Source organism: Neovison vison, chromosome 4, assembly GCF_020171115.1.
Source record: "Neovison vison isolate M4711 chromosome 4, ASM_NN_V1, whole genome shotgun sequence".
Taxonomy (NCBI): domain Eukaryota; kingdom Metazoa; phylum Chordata; class Mammalia; order Carnivora; family Mustelidae; genus Neogale; species Neogale vison.
The window spans coordinates 158,239,725-158,260,245 of record NC_058094.1 but is presented as its reverse complement, the minus strand read 5'-3'; the positions used below and the strand labels follow the sequence as shown (position 1 = coordinate 158,260,245).

General features: G+C 38.8%; 1 protein-coding gene across 1 annotated transcript in view; it reads right to left on the bottom strand.

The window, feature by feature from the left end:
- Positions 1–280: 280 nt before the first annotated feature.
- The window catches only part of PTTG1IP2 (PTTG1IP family member 2), a 73,289-nt gene continuing 53,048 nt past the window's right edge, over positions 281–20,521 (bottom strand). Inside the window, exon 5 of the mRNA XM_044247009.1 lies at positions 281–380. Coding sequence (XP_044102944.1) covers positions 281–380 — 100 coding nt within the window. The remainder of the gene's footprint in view (positions 381–20,521) is intronic.

Here is a 20,521-nt window from a genome sequence, read left to right as displayed (position 1 = left end):
AATTGTGGGCCCCTGAGCCATGATGGGACTCCTTCCCTTACCGCACATGTCAAAGGCAATGAACCTGGAGTTTGGGCTCCTCTGACCTAGGTCTTTTTCACTGTAGTCAGGAAATTCCGTTAGTTTCAGATACACCATGTAGGAAACTGAGGAGGTAGTGAATAGTCACGGCCAAGCCTTTGTGTCCTTCATTTCTTATCTATCCCTCGTGTTGTTTGTTGGCTACATTGGAATAAGCTAAAGGGAAAACAACCTTAGGACACGTTCTTTGGGTCACCTTCTAAGCCTGACCAGACTTTGTGGCCTCATCAACAGATTCCTCCACAGGCATTAAATATTCCTGGACTTTGCGCATAACAGCTGAGGCAACATGGGGGCCCCTGTAGATTTAGAAAAAAGAAGGAACAGTTCAGTTAGATAAAAGAACTGTCCTGGATTGGGTCTGGCGGTCTGAGCTGGAGCCCTTGGGAGGACAAAAAATGGTGGATGAGGGCAAAAGAAAGGAATTAGAGATATATTTGGGAAAATGGAAAGATGCTAAAGAAAGATTTCAATCTTTGCTAAGGCCCTGGTGTTGGTGAACTATTTGTTTTCAGTAAGTATGGGGGAAGGAGCTGATACCTGAATTAAGAACGTCTGCTTAACATGAAAGCAGTTGATCTAAATAAGGTAGGTAGTCCTTAAGTACCTAAGTTCAAATCTTGAACTTGGTTCATAAAAGCTATGAAACTTTGGTCAATAAACTTATTCGCTCTGGCTCAATCTTCTCATCTGTAAGATGAAGACAAATTCTGTTTAATTACATGATGTCATGTAACATCACATTCATTATTATGCTATGTTATATGGAGCTCACCTCAGCATTGTGTGAGAATCAGAAAAGTTAATACTTATAAACACCACTTAAAATATTTCTTAGTCCATGTGGGATAATAGAAAGTACATATATTGGTCTCTGCCTGCAGTTCCTGGCACAGAGCTCCTAAAACCCTTGCAATTTCCTAAGTGACAAGGGCATTCAGAACATCTTTGGTTCTAATATTTGGTCTGTAACCACAGTTCCTGACATAGAGCTCCCACATCCCTTGAAATGTCCTGGGTGATGGCAGTGTCTTTTGTTCTAAGGAGGTGACTCTTAGTAGGTGCTTGGAGGGGGGCATGGTCACCAGCAGACCAAGCCGCAATTAGAAGCTTGGAATTCTCAGCCCATCTTCCGGTCTCTAGAGAAGGCAGAGGTCTAAAAATGAAGTTAATGATCGATCATGCCTACATGATGTAGCCTCCGCAAAAATCCCCAAAGTGTGGAACCTTTAAGAGTTTTTAGGTCGACGAACACACGGAGGTGCTGGGAGAATACGTTGAAGTCCCGTGCCCCTTCCCACATACCTTTCCCTCCATGTCTCTTCTACATAGATGCTCCTCTGTATCGTTTATCATAGCCTTTAACAAACTGGTAAACATAAGCAAGCGTTTTCCTGAGTTCTGTGAGCTGTTCTAGCAAATAAATGAATCCAAGGGGGAGAAGGTCATGGGAACCTACGGAATCTGATGCTATCTCCCGGTATATGGTGTCAGAATTGAGTTAACTTGTAGGACACCCAGCTGGTGTCACAGAACTACCTGGGGTGGGAAAAACCCCACACATCTGGTGTCAGAAGTGCTGTGAGTGAGGTAAGAGTGTGAGAGTAAAAGAGATACACAGGAGGAGGAATACAGGTTTTTTTCCCTACACCCTACACAATGAGTATTGGATAAGAGTGAGAAATTATCATCATTAAATTGTTCCAAATATAGCGCTTACACACATCTGGGCACTGTTTAAAGCTGTAAAATTTCTGCAACAGATGAAGACTCTGATCCATGTGCTTTTACTGCATATAATTTTATTTAAACAATCATTTTGAATGGATGGATTTTTTTTATGTTTAATATCTAGCCAAAGATAAGTATTGTGAAATTTTCATTAACCAAACATAGTCCTTTCTTTAAAAAAAAAAAAAAAGCACAAGCAATTCTAAACTTTTCTTACCAAAAAAACAGAGGTATGCTTTATCTCTTTCATACCTCATGGATAATATTTCCTGGTTCACCATCCCCAAACACCGAGGAAATATTTTTTCTTTTTTTAACTTTAGTCAATTTATATACTGACATATGGAGATAGGATGGAATACCAGATCCCACTAAACAAAGAGTTCAGTGGGTTCCTTTCCTCCTAAAAGGTAACACTAAGTTAGAATCAAGTTTGAGTAAAATAGGCTGTTTAGAAAATGTTAGGGAGGCTTGCTTATTATTCTTGTTTGATTCTAGAGGTCAAGTTGAAATAAAACAGAGTCAAACTTTCTGGCTTCCTGTGTACTTCTGAGCAAACACATCACATAACCTCCCTGAATTCATGTCTTTATTCACTGAAGAATAATGGGGCAAGTGTGGCCTAGCTTCACTCCCATGGTTCTTGTGAGGATCAAAAACAAAAAAATTGTTTAAAAAAATGGAAAATGGACAGCTGCATACAAAAGAATGAAACTGAACCACCTTTGTACACCATACACAAAAATAAATTCAAAATGGATTAAAGGCCTAAATATCAGACCCAAAACCATAAAACTCCTAAAGGAAAATATAGGCAGTAATCTCTTGGACATTAGCCTTGGCAACATTTTTCTGGATATGTCTCCTCAGGCGAAAGAAACAAAAGCAAAAAATAAACTATTGGGACAGCATCAAACTAAAAAGCTTTTGCACAGCAAAAGAAACCATCAAGAAAATATTTTTTTTTTAAGATTTTATTTATTTATTTGAGAGAGAGACAGTGAGAGAGAGCATGAGCAAGGAGAAGGCCAGAGAGCGAAGCAGACTCCCCATGGAGCTGGGAGCCTGATGCGGGACTCGATCCCGGGACTCCAGGATCATGACCTGAGCCGAAGGCAGTCGTCCAACCAACTGAGCCACCCAGGCATCCCAACCATCAAGAAAATAAAATGCAACCTACCGAATGGGGGAAAACATTTGCTAATGACATATCTATATGGAGTTAATATCCAAGATATAGAAACAACTCCTACAACTCAACATCAGAAAAGATAACAATGATAATAACCTAATTAAAAAATGCTCAGGGGCACCTGGGTGACTCAGTCAGTTAAGTATCTGCCTACAGCTCAGGTCATGATCTCAGGGTCCTGGGATCAAGCCCTACATCGGGCTCTCTGCTCAGTGGGGAGCCTGCACCTCCCTCTCCTTCAATCCCTGCCCCTGCTCATGTGCCCTCTTTCTCTCTCTCTCTTTCAAAATAAATAAATAAATAAATAATCTTTTTAAAAAATGCTCAGAGGACCTTAGTAGACATTTCTCCAAAGAGGACATACTGATGGTCAACAGACATGAAGATGCTCAACATCACCAGTCATCAAGGAAACGCAAATCAAAACCACAATGATACCACCTCACAACAGTAAGAATGGCTGGTATCAAAAAGACAAAAAAATGCAAGTTTGGGGGAAGATGTGGAGAAGAGGGAATCCCCATGAACTGTTGGTGGGAATGTAAATTGATTCAGTACATGAAAACAGTACGGAGATGCCTCAAAAAATTAAAAATAGATATACCATACAATCCACTAATTCTACTACTGGGTATTTACCCAAACCAAATGAAAACACTAATTTGAAAAGATATATGTACCCCTATATTTATTGCAGCATTATTTGCAATAGTCAGATATGAAAGCCACCTAAGTGCCCATTGATAGATGAGTAATAAGATATGGTACACATATATACGATGGAGTATTACTCAGCCATAAAAAGGAGTGCGATCTTTCTATTTGCAACAGCATGGCTAGACCTGGAGGGTTTCATGCTAAGTAAAATAAGTCAGACAAAGAAATAAGTCAGATGTATAATTTCACCCATATGGAATTTTCACCCATGTGGAATCTAAAAAATAAAACATATGGACAATAAACACAGAAACATAAATACAGAGAACCAACTGGTATAGCCAAAGCTGGGGGAGTGGAGAGGTGGGCAAAATAGGCGAAGGGTATTAAAAGATATGAACATCAAGCTGTAAAGTAAGTAAGTCACTGATATGAAAAGTATAGCATAAGGAATATAGGCAACAATATTGTAATAACATTAATTAGGGACACATGGTAACTACACTTACCATGCTGAGCATTGTGTAATGTATAGAATTATCAAATCCCTATGTTGTACACCTGAAGCTAATGCAACATTGTATGTCAACTATATGACAATTAAAAAAAAAAACCTAAAAAACAAAAGCACTCTACAAGTGCAAGAAGAATTTACTCAAATAACTTTCTTCTTACCCAATTTCTTTTTTGCCTGTCATTCAACAACAGGCAGACTGGATTATTTGTCAGGAGCAATAGTCCTGAATTAACCTCACTCCCAGTTGTTGTGGTTTTTTAAGGTTTATTTATTTATTCGAGAGGGAGAGTGTGCAAGTGTGAGCGGGGGTGAGGTACAGAAAGAGAGGGAGAGAGAGCATCCTTGAGCAGACTCCCCAGTGAGTGGGGAGCCCCATGCAGGGCTTGATCCCAGGGTCCCAAGATCATGACATGAGCCAAAACCAAGAGATAGCTGTTTAACCGATTGAGTCACCCTGGTGCGCCCTGCTTCACATCTTTGAAGTGCTCTTACCATTATCTGTAAGAGAAAATCAGTTTGATTAATCAACGGGAATTCTTTTTTAAGGGGGTCCGAATTTTAAATGGTTTTATTTAAGACACTGCATTTTCCACTTAACAATACGGTGCTTATAAAGTGTAATGTTATTTCCTTTCCATATTTGAGTACGAAGAATGCCCAGTTTATTTACTATAGCAGCTTGATTTAAAACTACCATCGAATTTGCTACAAATTTGGGTCCTTCAAATGTTTTGTGTGGAGCAATACTAGACCTATTCTCAGTTTGGCTTAATCAACCTCTTCAATAGTGGGCCCAGCGGAGGCACCACAAGATGGAGGAGTTCCACCAGGAGTGATGCCCCCCAAGCATTCCTCCTGGCATGCCTCCTAGACTGTGGTACAGCTGAGTAATGATGGGGTTGCAGACTTTGTCCAGCTCTTTCTGCTGACATTCAATTTCTTCCTTCTCTGTGGTCTGGTTCTTATCAAGCCAGTTGATGAGTTCGTTACACTTACCAAGAATCTTCTGTCTGGGGTGCCTGAGTGGCTCATATGGTTAAGTGTCTGCCTTCAGCTCAGGTCATGATCTCAGGGTCCTGGGATTGAGTCCCACATCCGGCTCCCTGTTCAGTAGGCAGCCTGCTTCTCCCTCTCCCTCTGCCTGCTGCTCCCCCTCCTTGTGTAGATTCTTTCCCTAATAAATAAACAAAATTTTTTAAAAAAAGAATCTTCTATTTTTCTTCATTGTAGATTTTGCCCTGAAGTTTTTCATCTTCAGCAGTTGCTTTCATATTGAATGCATAAGATTCAAACAAGTTTGAACTCACAGACACACCTTCTGTCCCCCTGGCATTCCTCAGACTGAAGTCACTTTTGATGATGCTAATGGCATCTTCAATGTCTCTGATGTAGATAAGAGTACAGGAGAAGAGAACAAGATTACCATCACTAACGACAAGGGCCGCTTGAGCAAGGAAGACATTCAGTGGATGCTACAGGAAGCTGAGAAGTACACAAAGCTGAAGATGAGAAGCAGTGGACAAGGTGTCTTCCAAGGATTCACTTGAATGTTATGGAGTTCTTTATTGTATGTTATAAATAGATATACTTGGACAATGATAGGTACTGAATTTTGTTTGCTGAAGGAAGTCACAAGTGCTATAACTTAAAACATTGAAAAGATTCCACCTCCAAGGCTATTTAAAAGTCAAAACAATGGCTAAAACAACCCAGTTACCAGGGAGATGTAATTTTTGTGGAGAGAGTTTAATAATAGCAAGAACCATGGCCATGTGGTAAATGCTTTTCTTCTGGCAAAATCAATCACTGTGGTGACTGTCCAGCATGAGTGCATAATACCAACATTATTTTGCATGTTTATTTTAAAAAGAGTGCAAGATAAAAGTAAAAATGGGAAGATGGCATTAAACTCTTCATTGTTTTACTTTACAGCATGATATTGGGCAATAAAATGCACATAGATTCCATAAACTCTGTGAGGAAGCAGGACATTTGCAATGTGCACAGGCATAGAACAGTGAATCTCTAAGGGAGAGAGGCAGAAATAATCTCATGTAATACACTCAACACCTAAAAAAGGGTTAAAGGAGTCATTATAAATTCAAGATATTGGTAAATGTTGGCCATAATTCACAAAGAAGGTTGAAAGGAACAGACTGGTCCTTTCTTTGAGGTTTTCTTATATCACATTAGCGAAGATTATCTTCCACCATCTGTCTTCAATATTAGTTCCAACATTTTGCAACTACTTGGTAGTATTTTTTTCTTAAACAGATTTATTGAGATACAATTCTCACATACCATGTAATTCACACATTTATAGTGTACAGTTCAATGGGTTTTAGTATAGTCAGGCTGTGCAACCACTAGCACCATTTAATTCCAGAACATTTTCATCACCTCTCAAAAAAGCTCCTACATGTTAGCAGTTGTTCCCCATGCTCCTCCTCCCCACAAGACAACCATTAATTTACTTTCTACCTCTATAAATTTGTTTATTCTGGACATTTCACAAAAAAGGACTCATACTATATGTGATCTTTTGTGACTGGCTTCTTTCACTTAGCACAACATTTTCAAGATTCGTCCTGTTGTAGTGTGTATCAGTATTTCATTTAGCCTTATTGCTGACCAATATTCTGTGGTATGAACATACCGTATATTGTTTTTCTTTCTGTTAGTGGGTAAGTAGACACTTGGGTTGTTTTCTCTATTATAATTACTGCCACCATGAACATTTGTGTCCAAGTTTTTGTGTGGAAGTATGTTTTCATTTCTCTTGGGTGTATACCTAGAAGTAGAATGACTGGGTCATATAGTAACTCTATGTCACCTTTTTTTTTTTTTTTTTAAAAAAAGATGATTTATTTATTTCAGAGAGAGAAAGAGAGAGGGGAAGAGGCCAAGGAAGAGGGAGAGAGAGAGTGAATCCAAAGTCTACCCAAAGCAGACTCCAAGCTGAGTGCAGAGCCAGACATGGGGCTTGATCTCATGACCCTGAGTTCATTACCTGAGCCAAAACAAAGAGTCAGATGCTTAACTGACTAAGCTACCCAGGTACCCCTCTGTGTCAACTTTTAAAAACACTTTTTTAAAAAATTAAGATTGTAAATCACATACCATAAAATCACCATTTTAAGTGTATACTTTACTGGGTTTTAGTGTATTCATAAGGCAATGCAAGCATCACCAATATCTAATTCTAGAAAAAATTTCACCTCTCTAAATGGAAACCTTGCACCCATTATCCTTGAATTAATGTTGGATCAATAAACCTAGAGTCCTCTGATCTTTCCTCTGCCTTGGGAAAATGCTTTAAAACACACTGTCCTTTTATTCAAATTATCACTTGTATGCTTGAAAAATAAGCACTGCAACTTTTAAAAATAATGAATTTATTATGATTCACATACCATAAAATTCACTCATATAAAGTGTACAATTTAGTTGGTTTTAGTACATTCACAAAATTGCAAAATCATTACCACTGTCTAATTCCAGAATATTTTCATCATTCCAGAAAACAGCCCTGTACTGTTTAGCAGTTACCCCCTTTTTCCCCTCCCCTAGCCTCTGGTAACCACTAATGTATTCTCTGTCTCTATGGATTTTCCTATTCTGGGCTATATTTAACTTTTTGAGGAGTGAAGGAAGATTTTTTTTAAAATTTTTATTTATTTGACAGAAAGAGAGAGACACACACAGTGAGAGAGGGAACACAGGGAGGGGGAGTGGGAGAGGGAGAAGGGGGCTTCCCGCTGGGCAGGGCGCCCAATATTGAGCTCGATCTCAGGACCCTGCAATCATAACCTGAGCCAAAGGTAGCTGCTTAACCGAGAGAGCCACCCGGGAGGTCCAGTAAAAGAGGAATCTCATACCATGTTCATTGACCACTTCTTTGACGCATAAATCATTGGGTTATACACATGTACATGCACACACATGCACATACATATTGCTTTTGTCATTACTGACATTTTCATACCTTCATGCCACTCTCCTGTACTCACAGATGAGCTCAATACCTGTCAAAATATCAAAGTGGGGAAAATACTGACAGCATATGGCAAATTATAAGTATCCTAAATAGAGGGATTTAACATATCATTTCCCCAGTGATCATATAATTACAAACTAAAATAACATAATTTTTTCAATCAAAAATATTTTTTCAAAAGAGAATTTAAACACTGTAATACCCAGCATTATTGAGGATGTAAGGAAAGAGGCATTCTTATACACTGTCAGTTGGAATTTAAAGTGCTAATATTCCTCAAGGCCAATTTGGCCAGATGTATCAAAAACCTTTAAAGTAGCACAATTTTTTATTCAGAAATTCCTGTTTAAGGAATTTATTCTAAAGCAATTCTCTTAGGAACATTTAAAGATCTAAGTATAGGATTGTTCATTATCTTATTGGTATTTAACATGGCAGAAAACCGGGGCACCTGGGTGGCTCAGTGGGTTGAAGCCTCTGCCTTTGGCTCAGGTCGTGATCCCAGGGTTCTGGGATCGAGCCCTAGATCGGGCTCTCTGCTCAGCGGTGAGCCTGTTTTCCCCTCTCTCTCTCTGCCTGCCTCTCTGCCTACTTGTGATCTCTGTCTGTCAAATAAATAAAAATAAAATCTTAAAAAAAATTTTTTTAAATGGCAGAAAACCAGAAACAATCTAAATGTTGTTAAAAGAAAGAAGTTAGTTAATTACCTTACCAAATAGTCATATATGATTAATTACAATGCTGCTTTTTAAAATTATATTGAAAGGCAGCAATGAACAACGGAATTCAAAATTAAAAACACAGTGCCATTAATGGTTGTGTCCCAAAAATGAAATACTTAGATACAAACCTAAAAAAATACGTAAAAGATCTGTATGAGGAAAACTACAAAACCCTTGAACAAAATCAGAGAACTAAATAAATGGAGAGATATTCTGTGTTCGTGAATAGAAAGACTCAATATTGCCAAGAAGTCAGGTCTTCCCAATTTGATATACAGTAGATGCAATCCCAATCAAAATCCTAACAAATTATTTTGTGGATATCAACAAACTGATTCTGAAGTTTATATGCAGAGAGAAAAGACTCAGAATAGCCAACACAATAATGAAGAAGACAAAGTTGGAGTACTAACTGGCAAAAGAATAGACAAATAGATCAGTGGAACAGAACAGAGAGCTTGGAAATAGACTCAGGTAAAGGTAATTATACTGACCTTTGATAAAATTGCAAAGGTAACACAATGAAGCAAAGATAGTTTTTTCGACAAATGGTACTTGAAACAACACATCCACATGCAAAATGGTGAATCTAGACACACTTTACATCCTTCACAAAAAAGTAATGCAAAATGGATCATAGACCTAAATGTAAAATGCAAAATTATAAATCTCCTAGAAGATAACACAGGAGAAACCTAGATGATGTTGGGTGTGGTGATCACTTTTTAGATAGAACACCAAAGGCACAATTCATGAAAGAAATAAATGATAAGCTGAATTCCACCAATACTAAAAACTTCTGCTGAACAATGACATTCTGATGAACATGTTCATCTATAAAGAATGATGTTAACAGAATGAGAAGAGAAGCCACAGACTGGGAGAAAATATTTACAAAAGACACACCTGATAAAGGGATTTTAGTCAAAGTATACAGAGAACTCTTAAAACACTAAAAAAACAAACAACCCAATTTTTAAAAATGGGCCAAAGAATTTAACAGATACATCACCAAAGAAGATGCTTCACATCATATGTCATCAAGAAAATGCACCACGAGAGACTATGGACTCTGAAAAACAATCTGAGGGGTTTGAAGTGGCCGGGGGGGGGGGAGGTTGGGGTACCAGGTGGTGGGTATTATAGAGGGCATGGATTGCATGGAGCACTGGGTGTAGTGAAAAAATAATGAATACTGTTTTTCTGAAAATAAATAAATTGAAAAAAATGCAAATTAAAACAACAATGAAATATCACTACATATCTATTATAATGGTCAAAATTTAGAACACTGACAATACCAAGTGCTGACAAAGATGTGGAGCAATAGGAACTCTCACTCATTGCTGGTGGAAATGCAAAATGGCCCAACCACTTTGGAAGACAGTTTGGCACTTTCTTACAAAACTAAAACTACTCTGACTGTACTATGCAGCAATCATACTTTTTGGTATTTACCTAAAGGAACTGAAAACATATGCCCACACAAAACCTGCACATGGGTGTTTATAGTAATGTTATTCATAATTGCCTAAGTTGGAAGCAATCAAGATGTCCTTTAGTAGGTAAATGAGTAAATAAACTGATACATCCAAACAATAAAATATCACTCAGTTCTAAAAATTAGTGAGCTACCAAACCATGAAAAGGTGATGGAGGAAACTTGAATGCATATTACCAAGTTAAAGATGCCAATCTGAAAAGGTTGCATACTATGTAATTCCAACTATATGACATTCTGGAAAAGGCAAAACTATGGATACAGTAAAAAGATCAGGGGTTGCTGGTGCTTGGGCTGCAGAGAGAGATGGATAGGTGAAGCTCAGAGGACTTTTAGGGCAGTGAAAATGTTCTGAATAATAGTATAATGATGGATTCATGTCATTATACACTTGTCCAAACCCAGAGAATGCACAACATCAAGAGTGAACCCTAAGATAAACTCTTGATTTTAGATGATTAAGAGCTATCAGTGTATACCCATCCATGGTAAAAAATATGCCATCCTGGTGGGAGGATGTTGGTAACAGGTAACAGGGCTGTGCCTCTGTGGGGGCGAGGTTATAAGAAAGCCCTGCTTCACAATCCTGCTGTGAACCTAAAATTACTCTAAAAAAGTAAGTCTTTAAATGATTATACTAAGGAAAAATATTTGGTGACTTGAAAAAATGTTCACAATTATTGACTAAGTGAAAAATAGAACTAGTTAGATAGTTAAATGTTAACACAACACTATAAAAATCTGGCGTTATGCATAGCCAAGAGAGAAAAGACAGGATAAAAGTAAACATATACAATTCATCTACAGTTGAGAGAACTTGGGATAAGTTTTGTGTAGGTGCTACAAAGTTCAATCATATCTCCATTATTTAGAAATACTACTTTATTACTTTAAATTGAGTTCAACTCGTTGTGAGATTCCATTTCCGGTGACAGTGAAAACACTTAATCTCGTCAATTCTACAGAGCTTGCTTACTTTCAGCATAAAATTGAGTGCCTTTTGGTAAGTACCCAGAGTTGGCTTACTATTTTATCATTACAAAGTGTGAGCTCTTGCTCTCATTTCTCAAGATTTCTTCCATTCTCTCCCTTCTCAGGATCTCTGGGGGATGAGGCAATTTTCAAAACATAATGGCATTGGGGTCAAGATGCTGGATCCCACTGACCACAGGTGAGGGGTGTCTTGTTGTTCCACCCTCACTGCCGGTGGTTTGAGTACCTGGACAATGCGACTTATGGTCTCCTCTCTGGCAAACACTGTTAAGAACCCATGATTGTCCTTTCTCTTCCCCAATCCCTGACCCTCCTTTCCTACCCCATCATTCCTTCACACCCTTGACTTGCCTCCCTTCAGGCATCTTGGGGACTTCGATGTCCTTCTGCCACCTAGCCCCCAGTTCTAGGTGATGCTCTTAAGTGACATTTGGCAGACCACTGGCTCAATCCTTAGCATCCCCAAGCCACGAGATATGGAAATTTGCATCTTCTCTCTGCCTCATGTAGGCTCTGAACAACTTGGGAGAGAGTTACCTCCTTCAGACTCTCTTTTTGCCTGAAAATGAGACAATGACAGTTTACTCTACCTCGACTGCCTCCTGCTATCTTTGGGCTTTCTGAACAGCACTGTCCTCCCAGATATTCAGATGAGAGGAAGACAAGCCTCTGCTGTTGATGGATGCCAAAAATTTCTAGAAGTTTCTATCCTTCTCACAGTTTTTAAGGAAGGGGAGAGACGGAAAATAAACTACAAAAACACCCTATCTATTCTTTTTCCCTTCTTCTCCTTTTCCTTCCCTTTTCTTCTCGTTCCTTTCCTTCTCACTAGGGTACAAGATGGCTGTGGATCATCCAGGTGGTTACAAACGTCTGAAGTTTTGGAAAACAGCCAGGGTTTAATGTACAAATTTCGTCAGTCTCCTTGCTCAGCGGAGAGCCTGCTTCTCCTTCTCCCTCTGCCTGCCGCTCTGCCTACTTGTGCTCTCTATCTCTCTGTCAAATAAGTAAGTGAAATGTTTAAAAAAAAAAAAAGGATCGTTCTTAACCAGCAACCAGAGCTCTAGGGAGGGAAATAGCATAATGAACCCATGGGTACCCTCGCTGTGGAACTGGCCAACTAGAAGGAAAGCTGTCCGTCTCTTAAAAAAATGAGGCTGCACTACTGTAAAGATTCTTCAAGGAATTTTATGTATTCTAGAAGGAAGATTTTTGAACTGGGAATTCTTCACTGAGAAAGTTTCTTTTTCAACTCCAAAGAGAAAGGGCAGTGCCTGTGTGGTTCAGTTCTTAGCATCTGCCTTGGGCTCAGGTCATGATCCCAGGATCCTGGAATCAACTCCTGCATTGGGTTCCTTGGGGAGCCTGCTTCTCCCTTTCCACTCTCCCTGCTTGTGTCCCCTCTTTAACTGTGTCTCTCTCTGTCAAATAAATAAATAAAATCTTAAAAAATTTAAACAAACAAACAAATAAAAAAACAATGAGAAAGGAACCCGTTCTGAAGATTCTCTTTGAGGGCTACATATCTGTGTGGATCAATGGATGGATGGATGGATGGATGGATAAATAGGTGTGTGGATGAGTGGACAGAGGTATTGCCATTGACTACATGAAAACATGGAATTGTCTCCAGATATGTTAGTCCCTTAGGAATTTGCAGTTAATTACTTAATTGAAACAAAAAATAATTACTGAAAGCCAACCTCCTTGCCACTGTACTTGGCAAGGTCCTTAAAGTATATGCTCTTGACCTCATGAAGTATTCAAACAAGAGGCAGAGACAAAAAGCAAACAGCTGCATACATCAATTATTTAAAATTATAAAAAGTACTTAAAAGAGAATCATCATTATCATCTTACTTTTCGTCTTTAATTCCATTAAATTAGAAAGAAACAAACTAGTGGTGTCAATTAGTTCTTCCTTAGGAAAAGCACTGGCTAACACAGAAAGGAAAAAGCGTAAGATCACATTTAAAAAAATTTTATTATTGGCCAAGTGGCCTGACCTCCTGGCCAGTTTAGCTGTGCCAAAAAAAATGGGGGAGGATATTTTAGTTCACATTCGTATTAGAAGATCAACTAAAAAGTACACAGAATATAGAATATACAAATATGCTAAACTCATAAACATCAGTTAAATTGAAATTTTAAAATATTTTATTAAATGTGTCTTTGTCACTCTCTTTCCTCTGTATCTATAGTATTTAACTTTCTGGAATTAAACTTTTTTTTTTTTTTAAAAAGATTTTTTATTTATTTATTTGACAGAGAGAGATTACAAGTAGGCAGAGAGGCAGGTAGAGAGAGGAGGAGGAGGAAGCAGGCTCCCTGCTGAGCAGAGAGCCCGATGCGGGACTCAATCCCAGGACCCCGAGATCATGACCTGAGCCGAAGGCAGCGGCTTAACCCACTGAGCCACCCAGGTGCCCCTGGAATTAAACTTTAAAAACACTACTATACTCTTTAAGTATCTGTCACTTTTGTATTAAACTGCCCTCTGGTGGTTTTCAATTTAGTCAATATCTTTACCTTAGTATCAGATGTGTAGAATATTTGCATTACTGTACTTTAATATTGTATTAATTCCTACTTTCTTTATGAACTTATTTGTCAGGGCCTTTGAAATATTCATGTAATAAGAATGGAGACTGGCTAGTGACCAGGACAGGGAAATACAATAAGCAAATTCATGAAGTTTGTACGTCCAGTGTAATGAATCATCACTTACAAGCAATATCTCTGTTATTGTTCATTTAATACAGGACTGACTAATATGAACCTCCGTCATCAAGTACAGAATGTAACCACTGAAAACCAAAATACATTTATTTGGTGACAGTCTCTACATATTAAAGGCTCTCACTTCACATAATACAACTAACTTCTGCAAGGAAAGTATAAAATATTCTCATTAATAAATAGGTTAAACATTTGTCACTGCCCCAAATAATTTGAAATATAGAGCTATCTTTTAACTTCCTACCAAAGATAAGCAGGACGTTACTACTGAAAATAGATATTTCTAGTTAAACCAGTCTCTTGTCTTTTGATAATAAGGAGAAAACTGTCAATCACTTTTGCTTTATTTTGTTGAACTTTACCTAGTATAATGATTGTAAATGAATAAAATGACCTTGATTACGAAAACAATGTATTTTTACCATAGGAGTTTACAAATTAAAGTATCATTCAAATGTTCCTATAATTATTCTTTTTAGTTAAGGCAAGATCTATTGGACACATTTTAATTATTTCTCTTCTTACATGTATACTCGGAGTTCAGGAGAAGGAAATCTCTTATATGAGATTAAACTTTTTAGTTTATATATTTATTTAAGCATTTGAGTACCTTCCGTGTGCCTAACCCTGTGTGGCCTACATTTCTAGAAAAGAAGGTCATTCCAGAAACAAAGCTCCAAATATATTTTAAGCTGTTTCATCATCATGGGAATTAGTCCTTGAGAGAAAAAGCACTTCCCTAGTTTAGGAAAGAATTGAGAGCTGTGTTAGCTGCAGGGGGAATAACAGCTTCACAGAGGAAATGGCACCTGAACTGGGCTGTGATGCACTTGGTGGGGGTTGGGGGGTGGTGGGGTGGATTTTGGTAGCAAGGAACAACATGCTGAAGATATTTCAGATCAGAAAATAAAGATAAACAAAACACGTGAGGAGGCCACACATTGCTGAAAAGCATTGAAGAAAGTGAGTTAAAAACAACTCTACATTTGTTATAGTTGAATACATAAGTTAAAATAAATCTGCAGCTATGCTTAGCAAAATTCAGACGGTTCAGACCAACAGTAGTTTTACCTGACTAGACACAACACGTATAAACTACTATCCATCACCACCACTGAGTAGTTGACCACTGGCAGAATTAGCAGGATCAATGGATCCTTGGCTATAACAAAGGCAAAATGCAGTTATTATATTATTTTAAGCTGCACAAGTTTTAAAATATTGAGATATCACTTAAAAAGAGGGAAACACATAGATCTTATGTGTCCAATTCCCCATCAGTTTTGACAAAACTCACACAAGAGATAGAATGTTCTATCATGGCAGAAGGCTCGCAGCCTGCTCCCAGCCACCTCTACCCCCAAGCAACCACTGTTCTGATTTCTGGAACCATAGATCAGTTTTACTGTTCCTGAACTTCATGTAAGTGAAATTATACAGCATGTATTCTTTTGAGTCTGGCTTCTTTTACTATGACATAAAACTGTGAGACTAATCCTCGTTGTTGCATTAATTGTTAGTTTTGTTGCTGAGTGGTATTCTACTCTATGACTATATCCCACTTTGCTTACCTATTCTCCTGTTTATGGACACCGTTAGTGGTTCCAATCTAGCACTACTGGGAACAAAGCTGCTAGGAACATCTGCGTATGTACGTCTGGGCAGTCATCCCCCTTCATTTCACTGGGGTATACATTTAGGAGTGCGATTGCTAAGTGTATGGTAAGTGTGTGTTTAACTTCATAAACAACTGCCAAACAATTTTCCAGAGTGGTTACATCATTTTTATACTTCCCCAAGCAATAAATGAGAGTTTAGAATTTTGATTCTCTTTACTTTTAACCTTTCTAGCTAGTGGGTGTGTAGCATCTCCTTGTGCTTTGAAATTGTATGAGAACATGATGTCCAGCATTTTTCCAGTGTCTATTGGCCATTTATGTATATTTTTTATGAAATGTTTGTTCAAATTCTTGTTTTCTTTTTTGCGGCTAATGCTTTCTGTGCTTTCCTTGGGAAAACTTTGCCTACCCCAAGATTGTGAAGATATTTTCCTATGATTTCTTCTAGAATGTTTATAGTTTTCCATTTTATGGGCAGGTTTATAATCCATCTTGAATTAATTTTCGTGCATGCTCTGAGGTATAAGTTGAGTTTCATTTCTTCCTATTGAATATCTGTTTGTTCCCTCACTGCCTGATAAAGAGACTTTGTTCAAGTTTAATTTCACTGAAATTATGTCAAAAAGCAGGAAACTTTTGAAAGACACTGAAAAAAGGAAATGAGTGAAAAATGGGCATTTGATTTATAGTTGAGTCATTCTTTGTAGTCATACAGAAAGCAAGCCCAAATGACTGCTCATATTGTTTAAAAACACAGCCATAACAGATGTGACTTTCTGACAGCTGGATCTATCACCTGAATGAATGAACAAAACTAGTTTATGTGGAAAGGGTACTCTATCTACAGCCAAAATTTTAACGCTTTTCAAACACTGCAGCATCTTTCTATTTCACCAAGTGCCTCTGAAGGCAAGTAAATCTGTGGAGGGAGGGGTGTGGTGATTAGAAACCTCCAGTGGACCTGCTGACCGTGCAAAGATAAAGCCAAAATCTCTTCTAGATTGGAGAGTTTCAAGGACTCCGAAGAGCTAGACTGCAAATGACATCCGCGGAGCAGGGCAGGCTTTGCACTAGGGCAAGAGGAGAAAACTAGGGTTTTTTTTGTCTTTGTGTTCCGGGTAGGTGGTAATTTGGAAGAGGCATAAACATGGGGCCGAAGGCAGGGGTTGAGGGTGGGGCAGGTGGAGTGCATTTTAGCAACAGGTCAGGGAATAAAGCCAAAGGTCAGAATATTCCTTGGGAAGGTGTACCTGTGAACTCCTGAAGCACTTGTGTGCAAGGGCTGGTTTTCTGCAAGTGTCTCCCTTCCATAGGTCTCCAAGTCTTTGGTAAAGTTACAGCCAGGTCTTATTTTGGGAAATTCGGACTTGGGTTATATTTCAGCTTGGAGTAAAATTGAAAAGGGTAGTGGGTATCAACCACAAAAAGGCAACCTGGGGGCGCCTGGGTGGTACAGTTGGTTAAGCTTCCCTCTCTTAGTTTTGGCTCAGGTTGTGATCTCAGGGTTATGATTTCAGGGTCATGAGATTGAGCCCCACAATGGGTACTGTATTCAGCAAGGAATTGGTTGAGACACTCTCTCTCTTCATAAATTAATTAAAAAAAAAAAAAGAATTGGAAACCAGTTGTAAGGCTGCTACAGTTATGCAGGCAACAGATAATAATGGTGTCCTGGCCACGGTTGTGGCATTGCAAATGGAGAGAAGTGGACAGAATTGTGAACTATTAAGAAAAGAGAAAGATAACAATGGCATAGATAGACAGATGGAAGTCAAGCTGACTACTTTTCTAGTTCAGGCAGGAATGGCCAAGCAGTAATATCATTTTCTAGGATAGAAGAAAAAAAGGAGGATGGAGGTAGTACTTAATGACAAGGTTAGTTCTGTATTTGCTGAGAGGAGCCATTTCATGTATGTGTTTGGAGCTGAGGAAGGAGCTGGGGATATCAATTTGGGGAGGAAGTAAGACTGTCCAAGTGGTGTGTATAAAGTGAGAAGTGCAGACTACCTGGGGACGAGCCCTGAGAAGCATGAGCTTTTAGGGCAGAGTAAAAAGAAATGGAATGTCCAAAAGATAAGAGGAAAACCAGGGAGTCTGGTATAATTTATAGGAAGGAAGGAAAACATTTTTCAGAAAAGTGAAGTGTAATGAATGTCAAGCAAAATAAGGCCTGAAAATTCCCATTGGATACATTGGAGACATGGGGAAGAGAAGTGTCTGTGCCATTCATGGGACTAAAAAATCTACACTGTGGTAGAATGAATAGAGGGTGAATGGAATGGAAAGAAAATGAATAAAAGGGAAATTAAGTACATGTGGATAACTCAAGAAATCTGGCTCTCAGAGGAAGGGAGACATATAGCTATAGCGGGAAGGGGAATTGGAAATCGAAGATTTTCTTTTTTATTTTTTTAAAATTTTTTTTTAATCTTTAAAAGATTTTATTTATTTATTTGACAGAGAGGTCACAAGCAGGCAGAGAGAGAGGGGGAAGCAGGCTCCCTGCTGAGCAGAGAGCCCGATGCAGGGCTCAATCCCAGGACCCCGAGATCATGACCTGAGCTGAAGGCAGAGGCTTAACCCACTGAGCCACCCAGGCACCCCGAACATTTTCTTCTTTAAAAAATCATTTTACCATGTGCAATTGCTATAAGAAGAAGTTGATTGAGAGGGAAAATTTGAAGATGTGGAAAAAAGAAGCAGGTGAAAAGGATCCAGAACATAGATGAGGATTGCATTAGGTATCTATTGCTACATAATATATTACTCCCAAACTTAGCAGCATAAAACAGGAAATATTTATTATCTTACAATTCCTGTAGTCCAGAAACCAGGGCACAGCTTAACTGGGTGCACCTGGCTAAATGTCTCTCATGGAGTCGCTGTGAGGCTACTTGCTTGGACTGTGGTCTAATCTGATGACTCAACAGTGCGGGGAAGGGAGAGGATCTGTTTCTAAACTTGCTCATGTGGTTATTGTGAATAGTCACTTCCTCACAGGCTCTTGGACCAAGAACCCCTGCTCCCTGCTGGCTATCAGCCAGACGCCTCCCTAGGCACTTGAACTTGTCCACAGAGCAGCTCAAAACATAGCAGCTGGCTTCCTTCAGGGTCAATAAGTGAAAAAGCAATAAAGAACTAGAGAAAGCCAAAACAAAACTTACAACATTTTTAACAAGAAGTGACATTCTATTACTTTCATCACTGTGCTCTATTTGTTAGAATAAGTCACCTACTTCCAACCTTCCTTGGAGGGGCAAGGATACCACAAGGGCATAAATATCAATAAGTGGGGATCTTTGGGAGCCATCTCTTTTTTAAAAGATTTTGTTTATTTATAGACTCAGAGACAGAGAGAGAGCACGCATACAAGTAGGGGATCAACAGAAGGAGGGGGAGAAGTAGGCTCTCCACTGAGCAGGGAGCCCAATGAGGTTCTTGATCCCAGGACCATGGGATCATGACCTGAGCTGAAGGCAGCTGCTTAACTGACTGAGCCACCCAGGCACCCCTCTTGGGAGCCATCTTACAGACCACCTGTTGCAGAGTGATGAACTTTAAGCAGAAGAGTGAGACTTCTTTGGTAATAGAAAGAAAGGGGAAAGAGCTGGATATAGATTACTTTTGTATAACTGTAGTGAGTATGGACACAGCGTGTTTCAGATGGCTTGTATTTTCTATGCCAAGTAAGTCGTACAGTCTTTTCCTGAGAATAAAGAATCAGATTTTAAAAAGTCGTTGAGAACAAGAGAAAGAAGTGAATTCAGAAACAGAAAATGGACAGGGAATGCTGTGAACCCAGCTGCTGTGGATATCCACAAATTTATAGAGAAATCAATCTGCCTAATAGGGTGATTTTTCTCCAGCAGCACTTAGTAATAGGCAAGAGGAAGTTCTCCATGGCTACTTTCTGATGATTGCCTACTTTCTCTTAAGGGGACATGGAAAGCATGAAAAATTGCTGAGACTGGTAACAAAATTTATATAACCATAAAACTGAACAAAATAGCTGCCAGTTTCAGAGTCTAAAAAAGAAACCTGTCACACAGAGTTTCATTTGCCGCAAAACTCAGAGTCAAGTTAGCACAAAACAGGCCAGCCTGGAAAGTTACCTGCCATAAAGTTGTCTATTTATCTGCCTTCAGTGGAATTCATGCTTGCTAAAGATAGTTAAACCCATCAGCCACAGGAGAGCATTTTAAGTTTGTCATTGATTATTTCAAAGAAGATTGTCTTATGAAAAAACCCCAAAATGAATTTTTGAGAAATAGGTGCACTTGTTTACTCTACCTTCTGGATAAGATCTAATTAAAGCTCTACTTGGACGCTTTCATTTCTTATACATAAAACTTAGCCTTAACCGAGGATGAATCAAACACTTCTCCAGACTAGAGGCCTGGCTGGTTTCAGAGAATATGTGTTACCTTTTTCTGTTGGTTCTCAGACAAGTGAGTGAACCCTATGTCAGCTGCCTGATTGATACCTGGCATGGCAGTGGAAGGAAGGCTCTGAAAAAGCCTAACATAGAGAATACTGTCTCCCACCTTGCATGCATGTGTGTGTGTGTTATTGGATTGGGAAGGTGAAAATGTTTGGGTTCTATAGCCTGACATCACAAAGCCTTGCCTCCTACACTTCTTCCATTATATTTAAGTACCTAGTGAACAAGGGACGTCCAAAGACTGGAACTTAAAAAGGCAATCTAAGAGCAAAGGAGATAAAATTTTGTTTCTCTGAAGACAGTTTAAAGCCAAGACATTAACATGGAGAAG